The 14,633-nt window shown below is 41.1% G+C and overlaps 1 protein-coding gene across 50 annotated transcripts in view; it reads left to right on the top strand.

Moving 5' to 3' along the window:
- TTN (titin) overlaps nt 1-9,626 on the top strand; it is a 285,454-nt gene extending 275,828 nt beyond the window's left edge. For 49 of the 50 annotated variants that reach the window (XM_083625041.1, XM_083625017.1, XM_083625016.1 and 46 more), the window contains 4 exons: nt 890-6,843; nt 6,938-7,091; nt 7,895-8,188; nt 8,320-9,626. In XM_083625041.1, coding sequence (XP_083481167.1) covers nt 890-6,843; nt 6,938-7,091; nt 7,895-8,188; nt 8,320-8,612 — 6,695 coding nt within the window. In that variant the 3' untranslated portion in view covers nt 8,613-9,626. The remainder of the gene's footprint in view (nt 1-889; nt 6,844-6,937; nt 7,092-7,894; nt 8,189-8,319) is intronic. The other variant, XM_083625001.1, reaches the window with a different exon arrangement.
- Nucleotides 9,627-14,633: the final 5,007 nt, after the last annotated feature.

The following is a 14,633-nucleotide window of genomic DNA, read 5'->3' as shown; positions in this document are numbered from 1 at the left end:
ACTTAGCCCTGTCCAGCCAGTGGATTTGGGGGTCAGGATTGTTCTGTTAATCATAATGGACAGAATTTTCATTTGAACAATGAAAGTATAATAGGATACATATGGATAAACAGTATATGAAAAAAATATTAAATACAAGACATTCACATTTATACCTATGTCTGTGCTCTAGCAGCATTGGTCTGGTGATCAATTTTGTTGAAGATGTTATCAGACTATAAAATGATAAAAGGCTCTTGCACGCACTTGTCTGGTAAAGAGCTTCTAACATTATTGGGAAGGAGCACTATGACTAGATTAACGTTCCCCTGATGTTGTAATCTGAACAGCTATTGTTGCTCAGCTGGCTGAGTATAGCTAAGGGAAGTGTCTGTCTGTCTTGTTTGTTTCTATTATTTACATTCCACCTTTCAGGATACAAATCCTTCCACAATAAACAATATTAACATATTAAAAAGTCATCAGCATCCTTCCCATAGTATAGTTTCTGGTATAAAGGCCCTGTGAGAAAGGCCCTGTAGTCTTCACCTGCTCTCCTGGAATCCTTCCTATTTAACCATTTAATGTAGATAGACCAGTGAGGGTAGAAAGTTCAGCTAGAGCAGGCTCTATGAAGGACTTTGCCTGCACCCCTCTTTCTTGAAATCCTTTCCAAAGGCAGAGTTGATGGTAGACGGAACTGTGGAGGGTCCAGCTGGAGTAGGGTCCAGGTTTCCTTTGCCTGCATCCCTCTGTCTCAGTTTATGACAAAGGGTTTGTTGCAAATATTAGCCACTATGCCTGAGACCTTCTGAATCAGTCTCTGTTTAAAGCAGTGTTTCGGTTTATTTTAAAGCAATAGTTTACACTCATTTTGTTTCTTCCCTTCCCTCTGCATTTTTTGCTGCAGTTCCTGCTAAGATCCACTTGCCTAAAAATCTTGAAGGCATGGGAGCCGTTCACGCTCTCCGTGGTGAAGTCATCAGCATCAAAATCCCATTCAGTGGCAAGCCTGATCCAGTGATCACATGGCAGAAAGGGCAAGATCTTATCGATACTAATGGACACTACCAAGTTATCGTGACACGGTCATTCACATCTCTTGTTTTCCCTAACGGTGTGGACAGGAAAGATGCAGGCTTCTACATTGTCTGTGCTAAAAACAGATTTGGCATTGATCAGAAAACAGTTGAATTAGATGTTGCTGATGTTCCTGATCCCCCAAGAGGACTGAAAGCAAGCGAGGTTTCAAGGGACTCGGTCAACCTGACATGGAATGCTCCAGCAAATGATGGCGGAAGCCGAGTCACACACTATACTGTTGAGAAACGCGCTACCACAGCTGAGAGATGGATTCGTGTTGGCCAGGCTCGTGACACTCGATACACTGTGATAAACCTATTTGGCAAGACAAGCTATGTATTCCGCGTTATAGCAGAGAATAAATTTGGACAAAGCCAGCCTTCTGAACCTACAGATTCTGTAATAACAAAGGAAGATAAGACCAGAACAGTCAATTATGATGAAGAAGTTGATGAGGCCAGAGAAGTCACTACAGCAAAAGCAGCTCACTCTAATACAAAAGAACTCTATGACAGATATATGATTGCTGAAGAACTTGGGCGGGGACAATTTGGAATTGCCCACAGGTGTGTTGAGACAGTTTCAAAGAAGACTTACCTGGCCAAGTTTGTCAAAGTAAAAGGTGCTGATCAAGTGCTCGTAAAGAAAGAAATTTCCATCCTCAACATTGCTAGGCATAGAAATATCTTACAGCTTCATGAATCATTTGAAAGCCTAGAAGAACTTATCATGATCTCTGAGTTCATATCTGGAGTTGACATCTTTGAAAGACTTAATACTCCTGCATTTGAACTTAACGAAAGAGAAATTATAAGCTATGTACGTCAAGTATGTGAAGCACTTGAATTCCTGCACAGTCATAGCATTGGGCACTTTGATATCAGGCCAGAGAACATCATCTATTTCACAAGAAGAAGCTCTATAGTTAAAATCATTGAATTTGGTCAGGCAAGGCAGCTGAAACCTGGTGATAATTTCAGACTCCAGTTTACTTCCCCTGAATATTATGCGCCTGAAGTCCATCAGCATGATATGGTCAACACAGCCACGGATATGTGGTCACTTGGAACCCTAGTGTATGTACTTCTAAGCGGCCTGAATCCTTTCATTGCTGAAACAAACCAACAAACCATTGAAAACATCATAAGTGCTGAATACAATTTTGATGAAGAAGCCTTCAAAGATATCAGTATTGAGGTCTTGGACTTTGTTGACCGCCTGCTAGTAAAAGAAAGGAGAGCTCGCATGACTGCTACTGAAGCCCTTGAACATGCTTGGCTGAAGCAAAGGACAGAGAAAACAAGCACCAAAGTTATCAAAACACTGAGACACAGACGTTATTATCAAACACTGGTGAAGAAGGAATGGAACACAGTTGTGTCAGCGGCCCGTGTTGCATGGGGTGGTGCAGTCAGATCTCAGAAGGCCGTTACAGTTGCTAAAGTTAAAGTGGCATCAATTGACATTGGACCCATTACTGGGCAGATAATGCATGCTGTTGGAGAAGAAGGTGGGCATGCCAAGTATGTCTGCAAGATTGAAAACTATGATTCATCCACAGAAGTAACCTGGTACTTTGGAGTCAGACAATTGGAGAACAGTGAAAAACATGAGATCAGCTACCATGAAGGAGTGGCCACAATGTATGTCAAAGACATTGCTAAATCAGATGACGGTACCTACAGGTGCAAAGTTACAAATGACTATGGTGAAGACAGTTCCTACGCAGAACTATTTGTTAAAGGTGTGAGAGAAGTTTCTGACTTTTACAGACGCAGAACTGTCAGGAGAGTGAAGCGCCGAGTAGATACCTTGAGACTTTTGGAGAAGCCACCAGAATTTACGCTGCCTTTATACAACCGTACTGCCTATGTTGGTGAAAATGTCAGGTTTGGAGTAACAATAACAGTTCACCCGGAACCTCGTGTAACGTGGTTCAGATCAGGCCAGAAGATCAAGCCAGGAGATGATGACAGGAAGTATACCTTTGAAACTGATAAGGGTCTTTATCAGCTTCTCATCCATAATGTCAATGAAGATGATGATGCTGAATATACTGTGCTGGCTCGCAACAAATACGGCGAGGACAGCTGCAAAGCTAAGTTAACCGTTGTTCAGCATGCTCCTCCAGAGGCTACCACGATGAGACCCATGTTCAAAAGACTACTGGCAAATGCAGAATGCCAAGAAGGCCAGAGTATCTGCTTTGAGATAAGAGTATCTGGAATACCAAAACCAGCACTAAAATGGGAAAAGGATGGACAGCCCTTATCAGCTAGTCCAAATATTGAAATTGTACATGAAGGGTTGGATTACTATGCTTTGCATATCAGGGATACTTTACCAGAAGACAGTGGTTATTACAGAGTTACTGCGACAAACAGTGCTGGATCAACAAGTTGCCAGGCTTACTTGAAGGTAGAGCGCTCAAAATATATCAAGCGTCAGTACAAGAGTGAAGAAGAGCGGCAAAAGCATGTACAGAAGAGCATTGACAAGACAGTGAGAATGGCAGAAATCCTTTCTAGAACAGAATCTGTCCCACTGACAGATGTAGCACAGGAAGCTCTCAGACAAGCTGCTATCCTGTATAAACCAGCTGTAAGCACCAAGACTGTCAAAGGTGAATTTGAACTTAAAAAGGAAGAAATTAAAGAAGAAAAGAGACTTCGGATGCCTTATGAGATCCCAGAGCCTCGCAGACATGCAGCCGCTACTCTGGAAGAAGATCAGAACATCAAACTGTTTGTGCCTATGTCAGACATGAAGTGGTACAAGAAGCTGAGAGACCAATATGAAATGCCAGGGAAACTTGATAGAATTGTTCAGAAGCGACCAAAGCGCATTCGCCTTTCCAGATGGGAACAGTTCTATGTGATGCCACTGCCACGCATTACTGATCAGTATAAACCTAAGTGGCGGATACCCAAATTGTCACAAGATGATCTCGAGACCGTCAGGCCAGCACGCCGGCGTACACCATCTCCTGATTATGAATTTTATTACCGACCAAGAAGACGCTCACTTAGTGACCTGTCAGATGAAGAACTGCTGCTACCAGTTGATGATTATTTAGCCATGAAGAGAACTGAAGAAGAAAGACTGCGACTTGAAGAAGAACTGGAGCTGGGCTTTTCTGCATCACCTCCAAGCAGAAGCCCTCCACGCTTTGAACTGTCTTCTCTCCATTACACGGCAGCAGATGCTCATATTGCCACAGAGGAATCTAGGCAAAGAGAGCTGAGGTATGGCACTTATCACATACCCTCTAAAGAGGATACCGCGGCATCTTATGCACAGCTCCGGCAACGCCATGACAGAGCAATTTATAGACCACCAAAACAAAAACAGAGAATAATGTCCGAGAAAGAGGATGAAGAGCTGCTGCGACCAGTAAAAACAACCCGCCGGCTTGCTGAATACAAGAGTGAGCTTGAGTATATGTCACAAGAAGAAAAGAGCCGACTGAGAAGAAGGAGAGAGAGAGAAATAACTGAGGTCAGATCAGAAGAGGAAGAGGAAGAAATAGAAATGGTGAGGCACGTTCACCGGGAATTTTCTCCTCCCTCAAGATTACTAGGAAGAAGGCGCTCTCTTTCTCCAACTTACATTGAATTAATGCGTCCTGTGTCTGAATTAATTCGACCCCGATCACACCCTGTGGAAGAAACAGAGAGAAGATCTCCCACACCAGAGAGAACACGGCCACGCTCACCAAGCCCAGTGTCTAGTGAGAGATCTCTCTCACGATTTGAAAGGACAGCAAGATTTGATATATTTTCCAGGTATGAATCCATGAAAGCTGCTTTGAAAACCCAAAAAACAATGGAACGGAAATATGAAGTTCTGACTCAAGAACCTTTCACTCTGGATCATGCCCCACGCATAACTCTGAGAATGCGCTCACATCGTGTACCGTGTAACACCAACACCAGATTCATTTTGAATGTCCAGTCCAAACCAACTGCTGAAGTGAAATGGTATCACAATGGTGTTGAAATTCAGGAAAGCCATAAGATTCATTTCACTAATACTAGTGGCGTATTAACCTTGGAGATTCTTGATTGCCATATTGATGATAGTGGTACATACCGTGCTGTGTGCACAAATTATAAAGGAGAATGTTCTGACTATGCAACATTAGATGTTACAGGAGGAGACTACACTACATATACCTCCCAGCGAAGAGATGAGGAAGTACCAAGATCTATTGTACCAGACTTGACAAGGACTGCAGCATATGCAATCTCCTCATTTAAGAAAGTCTCTGAAACAGAAGCAAGTTCTTCGATAAGAGCAAGCAAATCAGAACTGACAGAAACCAGAGAATCGCTATCATCGTACGAGCACCATGCTTCCGCTGAAATGAGAGTCAGCGCTTCAGAGGAAAAATCATTGGAAGAAAGAGCTGTTCATCGGAAGTTTAAAACCACTCTGCCTGCAACAATATTAACAAAGCCACGGTCAATCACTGTCTCTGAAGGGGAGACTGCAAGATTTTCTTGCGACATTGATGGTGAACCAACACCAACTGTAACATGGATCCGTGCAAGTCAAGCTATTGTTTCTTCCGGACGCTTCCAAGTAACACGTACGCAGTATAAATCTACCTTTGAAATTTCATCTGTCCAGACCTCAGATGAAGGAAGTTACACTGTTGTGGTAGAAAATTCTGAAGGAAGACAGGAAGCCCACTTTAGTTTGACTGTACAAAGGAAAAGGGTCCCAGAAAAAGCAATTACATCACCTCCAAGGGTCAAATCTCCTGAGCCTCATGTGAAGTCCCCAGACAGAGTAAAATCTCCCAAGCGAGTAAAATCCCCCGAACCATCTCCTGCACACTCTAAAGCCAAGTCAACACCTGCAGGTAAAACAACGCCATCAGAGAAAGCAGACTTGCCTGTTGCTGTTCCCCCTAAAATAAAACAACAGCTGAAAGTGGAAGCTTCTGGGGACAAAGCAAAATTCTTCTGTTCAGTTGAAAGCAGTGTTTTGAGTGTCCGAGAAGTAGCCTGGTACAAAGATGGCAAGAAACTAAAAGAGGACGAACATTTCAAATTTCATTATGCAGCTGATGGAACATATGAACTTAAAATCCATAACCTCAAGGAATCTGATCAAGGTGAATATACATGTGAGATTGTTGGGGAAGGTGGCGCCTCCAAAACCAACTTTCAGTTTGTTGGCCAAGCTTTTAAAAGTATTCATTCTCAGGTGTCAAGCTTAAGCAAAACTCAAAAATCAGTTCAGAAAGAGTCTGAAATACATGAAGTATCTGCCCAGAAAAAATCTGCAATGACTTCTCAAGAAAAGACAGTGGTTGAAGAAGAATATGTTAAAAAGTCTCTTGTGTCTGATGAAGCTAAAACATCTTACACAGAAGTTAAATCTACTACCACTAAAATGACTGTGTCTGAAGGTCAAAAATCTACCCTTAAAGCCAGTATTGCTGGTGCTTCTAATGTAAAATGGTTACTGAATGGAATAGAGCTAACTAACTCTGAAGATTATAGATATGGTGTATCTGGAAGTGATCATACTCTAACTATCCAAAAAGTGACCCAGAAAGATGAAGGAATACTTACCTGTGAAGGAAAGACTGAACAGGGTATCATCAAATGTCACTTTGAAATGAGTCTTTCAAAAGATCAATCAAATGCCCCAGCCTTTATCATACAACCGAAATCTCAAAACATCAACGAAGGACAAGATGTGTTGCTTACCTGTGAAGTTTCTGGAGATCCTTCCCCTGAAATCCACTGGTTTAAAGATAACCAGCCAGTAAGTAATTGCTTATGTCAGCCTTGAAATTAAATGATCCATTCTTAACCCTGAGTATAATTTGATCTTAACAAAGTATCTCTTTCATCATCAGATTGCTCTCTCATCCAACATCCGAGTAAATCGCTCCAAGAATGTTTATTCTCTTGCAATCCAAAATGCTTTAGTGAGTGATAGTGGAAAATACACAGTCAAAGCGAAAAACTTCCATGGGCAGTGTTCTGCAACAGCATCTCTGACCGTCCTTCGTAAGTTTTTTTAAAGTCTTGTCTTAATATGAGTAGGGCTTCCACGATATGGCAAAAGCAGTTGATTGTTTTGATTCTTTAACGAGCTGTTAGTTTCATTACTGAACCTAAAATGCAATATACATTATAATTACAAAATACTGAATTTAAAATATATGTACTTATATGTTTCTCACCCGCTCAGTGTTACCAGAAGGCTTTGAACATCTTGCTATTAACCCGTTGGTTCCAGTGATCACTATTTAATAAACTATCAGAATAATTAATGCCCAAAGGGTTAGTTCTCTGAATTTTTTTCTTATGTTTCATTAAACTTCTCAGATACAAACTTGCTGCATTTTAAAATCATCTGGATACCAGGAGCCAACGGGTTTCTCTATGTTTTGCTGTTGATGTATGTATGTGCTTGTGTTTAAGGAAAACAACAGTGTGTTTTTTTTATGGTGGTGTAGTAGTTTTAATGGCAGAATACCTGCCGAGTTATGTAAAATAAGAAGGGGAAACAAAGCACCATCCAAAGGGGCTGTATCTTTTTTTAAAAAAAGTAGTAGTAGTAGTAGTAGTAGTTTCAACGGGATTACATGTTGCTTCTCAACATCATGCATATTAATTTGAAATTATTATTATTATTATTATTATTATTACTCCATGATTAGGAACATTACTACAACGAAATTCTGTTTTCCTTAAACAGCAAGCCAGTCTCTTTTTCCATCCATAAAGTAAATATATTTAAGTCACATGGCTTACCAGTCAACGTGATGTCATTGGTTTTTCCGTTCTATGTTTGCTATTGTCCACAGCTCTAATTGAAGAACCTCCAAAAGAGGTAGTGTTGAGAACAAGTGGTGATGCAAGCATGCAGGAAAGTTTCTCTTCGCAGTCATTTCAAATGTCCGCTTCTAAACAAGAAGCTTCGTTCAGCAGTAGCAGCAGTAGCAGCATGAGTGAGATGAAATTTGCAAGCATGTCTGCCAAAAGCATGTCCTCCATGCAAGAATCCTTTGTAGAGATGAGTACCAGCAGTATAATGGGGAAATCTAGTCTGACCCAACTGGAGAGTTCTTCTAGTAGAATGATTAAATCTGGTATGAGAGGTGAGCAATACTATTATACGTAGAGTTAGAAAAACACCACAATATCCTAGATATGTAGAATTAGTCATTATAGTAGAACTTCAGTTTCCGCTAAGAACTAACTTGATTTTTTCCCCTCCCATTTTGCAAAGGAATACCACCCAAAATTGAAGCTCTTCCAAACGATATCTCCATTGAGGAAGGAAAGGTTCTCACCATATCCTGTGCCTTCACTGGTGAACCTACTCCTGACATAACATGGTCCTGCAAAGGGAAAAGCATTTCTAGTCAAGGTGGTAGATTCCACGTTGAAACCAGTGAAGACTTAACCACTCTTATCATCATGGATGTTCAAAAGGACGACGGGGGACTTTATACACTGAATTTAGGAAATGATTTTGGCACTGACTCTGCCACTGTGAATATTAACATTCGATCAATTTAAAAGCTTGATCTTTTTTTATTTTTTGGCACTTGACTTTTGGCAAGTGATTCATATGGACTGAAATAATTGATCTGTAAATATATATAAAAAAATATTTTTGTACCTACCTGAACCAGACAAAGTCCAAGGATAGACGCTATGACTTATAGTCATTATTATTTGACTTTAAAACAATTTTTCATTTGACATGTACATACTGTATATAGCCGCAGATAACGGTTATGGAGCTTTGTACCATTTATTTTATGACATTTTAAAATGTAACTTTTGGAACAAACCGTTGGTAGGAGAAAGTTTCTTAGGGAACGAATACCCTGCTCAACATTTAACTAATTTTTGTGCCTCAACAAAATGTTGATGTCTAAGAATGCCTCAACAGGTAGAGAGGCTCCCTGTTGATGACTTATTTTACCGACACCTAAGAGATGATGCTGTGCACGGTTTCATTATACGTGCACGAATTTATTTTGAATCAGAGACATAAGGCATTGGTGAGGTTTGCAAATACCCTCCTGTAAGCCACACTTTAATATCTTATGTTACATCTGATCAACGTCAAAACTATATTTTGTTCATGACTGACTCGCAATACCTTGAACAAAGTGCAAGCGGCCAGCATTTTGTTCAGCACCTATCGTATTGTTTCTGACACGCTGACTACCCAAATAGCTTTCCAGTAAAGTAACATCACCTGGCCATCCCGTTAAAAAAAAAAGCCATTTGGGTACTCGAGTGCAGAAACAGTACCAACTCTTGGAGGTTCCTAGGATGCAGTGATTGTGTGGTAGCAATTAGGATTTTGGCTAGATACTGTCAACTGCAGGCAACTAAGACTTGAACCACAGTTTAAGAAAAGCTAAAGCTGTTGTTATAACATCACATCTTGCCCTGAACTTAGAAAAAAAATGAATTAGTTTTATTTTATGTAGTAGTAAGTTGTTCGGTTAGCTGTTTTGTTGAACCTCCTCGAGATAGTATTGTTCATTTGAAATAAAGCATGCTACCTGCACCTCATCAAGAGTATGTTTCTGGTCCTTGTATGCGCTTTCTTTATTTTTGGATGCCTGCATTTACCACATTCAGCCGCTGTCCATCTTAAGTCAGATTTCTCCCTGCTTATATTCACTCTTCGCTACATCCAGCGAAAACTACATCTCCTGAGATGCGCAGTATCCATTATTGGAATACATTTGGCACAATTCCTAATTTATAATGACAAGAGAACAGGTCACATAGGTAGCACATTAGCAATAAAAGAAGAAGAAAAAGAAAGGGCTCGGCTTCACTAGAGGGATAAGGCCTCAAAGTCAATAGGCTGAGGTAAAAATGGTCATAAAAGTGGAAGGCATTGCCCGGGGGGGGGGGGAGTGTGGTTTACAAGCGAAATATTATAACCTAAAATGACTTCATTAATTTGTACCTTTAAAAAAAACACAACTCATTAGGAGGCCCGGAAACCAAACGCCTAGGCCTGTCAGCACTTCTTGCCTTCTTCAGTCCCAGCCATGCACCAATGGAGGTGTTATGGTGTACTGAAGAGAGAATTAAATGCAGTAGTGTATAAATGCTATGTGAAGTATAGATAATGATCCTCACAGGTGTGGATGTTCAGTTGTATTGTAGTGTTAATTCCTGAAGTACAATGAAATGGCAGGGCTGGGAAGGGAGAGGTAGCAAGAGAGTGGGGTCCCCTTTTGTCAGCTTCTACCCTACAAGCTTCAGGCTTCTATTTTCCTCAAATTCACCCCTCAGCTGATGGCTCAGCTGCTTAAACTCCCCTGGCAATAACTGTGAGTCGTTATGCAATGATGCCACCACTTAAAGCTATGCAAAAGAAAAAGATCCACAACAGCAAAATGCAGGAACGCAAATGAACAAACCACTCCCACTCCCACTTGGACCTTTCCTAGGAAGAGAACGGCTATTTTTACTCACTTGAATTACCAGATTATCTACAAAGAAGTCCCCCGTACCAAGTCTCATCCTTTATCTTCCAGTCTACTTTTTTACTACATTTCCAAGTACTACTGATCCATAAATCTGCCACCTACATAAAGATGGATGGGTGATGCTTTCAAAGGGTCCTTGGCAGGGAGGGCCACCAGAAGCCAGAGATTTGGGTGTCCATTTGGCTTTCAGGTGCCCCAGCAAATTTGAAAATTTAGGAACACAGGAAGCTGTCTTATAGCAGAGCAGAATATTTGTCCATGTGGCCTAGTAGCACCTACACTAACTGGCAGCAGCTCTGCAGGATATCAGGCAGAGCTTTTTCACTTTGTCTATCTTCCCCCGTTTCCCCATTCCTTTTAGCCTGCCATACCCTTTCAGCTAGGGACATGGGTGGCGCTGTGGTCTAAACCACTGAGCCTAGGAAGGTTGGCGGTTCGAATCCCTGCGACGGGGTGAGCTACTGTTGTTCAGTCCCTGCTCCTGCCAGCCAAGCAGTTCGAAAGCACATCAAAGTGCAAGTAGATAAATAGGTACCGCTCCGGCGGGAAGGTAAACGGCGTTTCGTGCGCTGCTCTGGTTCGCCAGAAGCGGCTTAATCATGCTGGCCACATGACCCGGAAGCTGTACGCCGGCTCCCTCGGCCAATACAGCGAGATGAGCGCCGCAACCCCAGAGTCGTCCGTGACTGGAGTTAACGGTCAGAGGTCCCTTTACCTTTACTCTTTCAGCTACTTGAACTTTGGAAATACGGTACTTTGGATCTCAGCTGGTGTTGACTGTCTATTGGGGTTTTGAGATGGATGTGGAATAAGTGGGTTGTGTGCCACTAGGATTTAATAATTCACTGGGGCAGAGGTAATGTGTCCAATAGGTCCAAGACTCCTTCTCCATGAGTCAGAGTCTATGGGTAATATGAGACAGATAGGGCACCATTTCATATTTTGATTCAGCTGCAAAATTGTCCTGATTCCAAATTTGAATATGGTGTCATTATTAGCACAGGCATTAGCCGGGTGAAGCTGAGGCCCTCTAATTCCCCACCTCCCCCCAAAAATGCTAGTTTATCTTGGTATCTTTCCTTTCCTACTCATGCCTTGTTCCAAAATGCCATGTCATGTAATAGGAGCTGGCCTGTGACTTTCAGATTATGGCTATTTTATTCTGTTTATTGAATTTATACACCATCCTATATCCGGAGGTCTCAGGGTGGTTCGCAGAACACAATCAAAATATAAAACCACAAAATATATAATCAAAATAAAAACAACCACCCAATAACACCCCCCCAAAAAACCCCCACATTTTAAAAGGGCATAGGATGTCAAATCAAATCAATTAAAGGCCTGGTTAAAAAGGAATGTTTTTGCATAGCATCAAAAGGTGCCAGGCGAACTTCCCTGGGGAGAGCACTCCACAGATGGGGAGCCACTGCAGAGAAGGCCCTGTTCTCGTGTTGCCACCCTCCATTCCTCTTGAGGAGGGTTAGGGCACATGAAGGAGGGCCTCAGAAGATGATATCAGGGTCTGGGTTGGTTCATAGGGAAAGAGGCGTTCCTTGAGGAATTGCGGTCCTGGGCCGTTTAAGGCTTTATAATCAGGTCTCTGCTGCTTTTTCACAGCTCCACAAAATGCAATACGGAATCTGTACAAAATTGACAAGTCCATGATGATCACTGCAGCTCAAGTAGTAGTAGCAAGCCCTGGTGAACCAGAGCTACCATGTCATGCCCTGCAAACCATCAGCCAGAAGCTAGTGATTTTTATTATTATTATTATTTATTTGGTACAAGAAAATGGACTAATTTTTTTTAAAAAGGCCAAAGACACCATGCCTTTTAAGAGTCTGTGAAAATAGTAAACGCCAACAAACTTTATCTTATGCGTACATCAGTGGAAAAATAGTGCAGAAGAACAAAACAAAAACAAAAAAGAATGTTAGAAACTTGTGTACGGACTGTGAAGAAAAGACAACAGAAGGCCTGAAACACACACAGGTTCATACTGAAGTGAAGAAGCCAATAATGTAGTGTATCAGTGGATCTCAGTACTTTATATTAATCACAGCACCAACAATTTATTATAAGCATGCAGAAAGGCAGTCAGTCAGTCAGACAGATAGACAGACAGAAAGAGACACGTGAGAGAGATCCCTGAATGGAGCAGAGAATATAATTGAATTTGGAGAAGAAAATGGAGGAAATGAAACACTCTGAATTTTAGCTGCTATATAATGATGGTGGGAAGCCTATCCAGACAATAATAAGCAAGGTTTCTGGCAGTAGTCAAGCTGTGAAATAGCTATATGCAAGTTGGACTTGCAGCGAAGTTCTTGCTGCATATCCTCACCTTAAGGGTATGTTCCTGTTGGTTCCAGCCAGCCATGTCTTCCTGTGGGATACTCCATTCTACCTTCTCCCCTGTTTTCTTCTGTTCTTTCTTCCAAACTGGCAGTCAATTGCGCATGCTCAATCTTCATTGGGACTTTTTTGTTGCTACTTGCTTCGTTAATTTTTAAAAATGTGTGTTATTTTACTTCTGTGGTTGGGAGGGACAGAAGAGTGTGATTTCTCTCACCTTGCTGTGCATTACCTTTACACACAATGAAGCCCCTCCAAGCAAGCCCTGTGACTACCAAATGAAAACATCCTAACAGGAATCAAATATAGCCGAAAAGATTTGACCAGAAAACAAAGTTGTGCATGCCTGCGTGTAAAAACTGTATTTATTGAACACTTACATTTTAAAAGAAAGCTGCTTCTTTTTTTAACATTTTTAAAAAAGTGCTCCATGGCCAAGACATAATATACCAAGTTTATCCCAAAGTGAATACAAAAACAAAGAATTTACATTTCAAAACACTAACAACTTTGGGCTCAATTTGTCAGAAATTTCTGTGCAAACCTCGCTGAAATTTAAGCTGCATTTTCCACCTTCGCTTTTTGCAAGGACAGCCTGTGCAAGAAAGGTATCTGACAAACTGGGCCCAAAATGTATGGTAGGTGGTGGCTAAGTTACATGGTTCATTCACAGGTTCAGAGTGTGTTTCTCGGCTCAATTAGAAATGAATTCGTATTTGTCATTCAAGTTAACTGAGAGGAGAATATTGCTGTACAAGTATGCTCTTCTGAAGTCATTGGGCTCACAATGATAAAAGCCACCCTCCCCCTTTGGTATAAATAGATCATAAATAAATGTACAGCTGCAGCTATGAATACGTTACAACAGCATCTCAAGAGCATATTTTAGAAACTGGCGCTAAAATAACACTTTGGTAAAAAGACACATCAAGGATATCTTGCTGTTTAGCGAAAAGGAGGGGCAGAATCCAGCCAAAGTCAAGTATTTCTTAGTCCCATGTGCTTTACATACTCTTCAACTGAAATCAAGTGCACACTTTGGGTTGGATCATGTCCCACAATTTTTAAAAAAACAATGCTATTTAGTAATGGAACACACCTCAGCAACGATTAAGCACATCTCACCCCCCCACCCCACCCCAGTATTGACAAGGAGGCATTTTGTGGTGCAAAAAGGAATAAATACATCAAAACGTTAAAATACCTTTACCCCATGTATAATGCCTCGGAAATCAGATAATTTATATGACTATTTAGAAAAATACTTCACATCTAACACTTTTTTTAATTGGCTAGACTTTGGGTGCAAGCCAGAGAAATGCAGGTGTTCTGAGTCCAAGAAAAGAAAAGGAACAGGAAAGGAAAGAGAAAAGGGTGGAATTTAAGAATTTAGAGCAAGATTCTGCCAAACCTAAGCATGCTAAAATCTCATTGGTTTCATTCTCATTAAAACCAAGAGGGCTTCAGAGGGCTTAATTTTGGCTGGAACATGCCCTGAGACTATACTCAAGTGTCACTAATTCCAACCAGACGGAAGAGATCCAAGTTGCAGAGATTATGCCCTTATGTACACCACGGTTTTTAAGAAGGGGAAAATATTAAATTACCAATAAACCATGTTTTAGGAATACCATCTCAGTCTAAATGTGAGAAAAAGCATCCCCTGGCAGGAAAGGTGCAACCACGAGCCATAATAATAATAATAATAATAATA

Source organism: Podarcis filfolensis, assembly GCF_964270895.1.
Source record: "Podarcis filfolensis genome assembly, chromosome: 1".
In the NCBI taxonomy this organism is placed as follows: Eukaryota; Metazoa; Chordata; class Lepidosauria; order Squamata; family Lacertidae; genus Podarcis; species Podarcis filfolensis.
The sequence above is the reverse complement of the archived record's forward strand: the minus strand, read 5'-3'. Positions and strand labels throughout refer to the sequence as shown.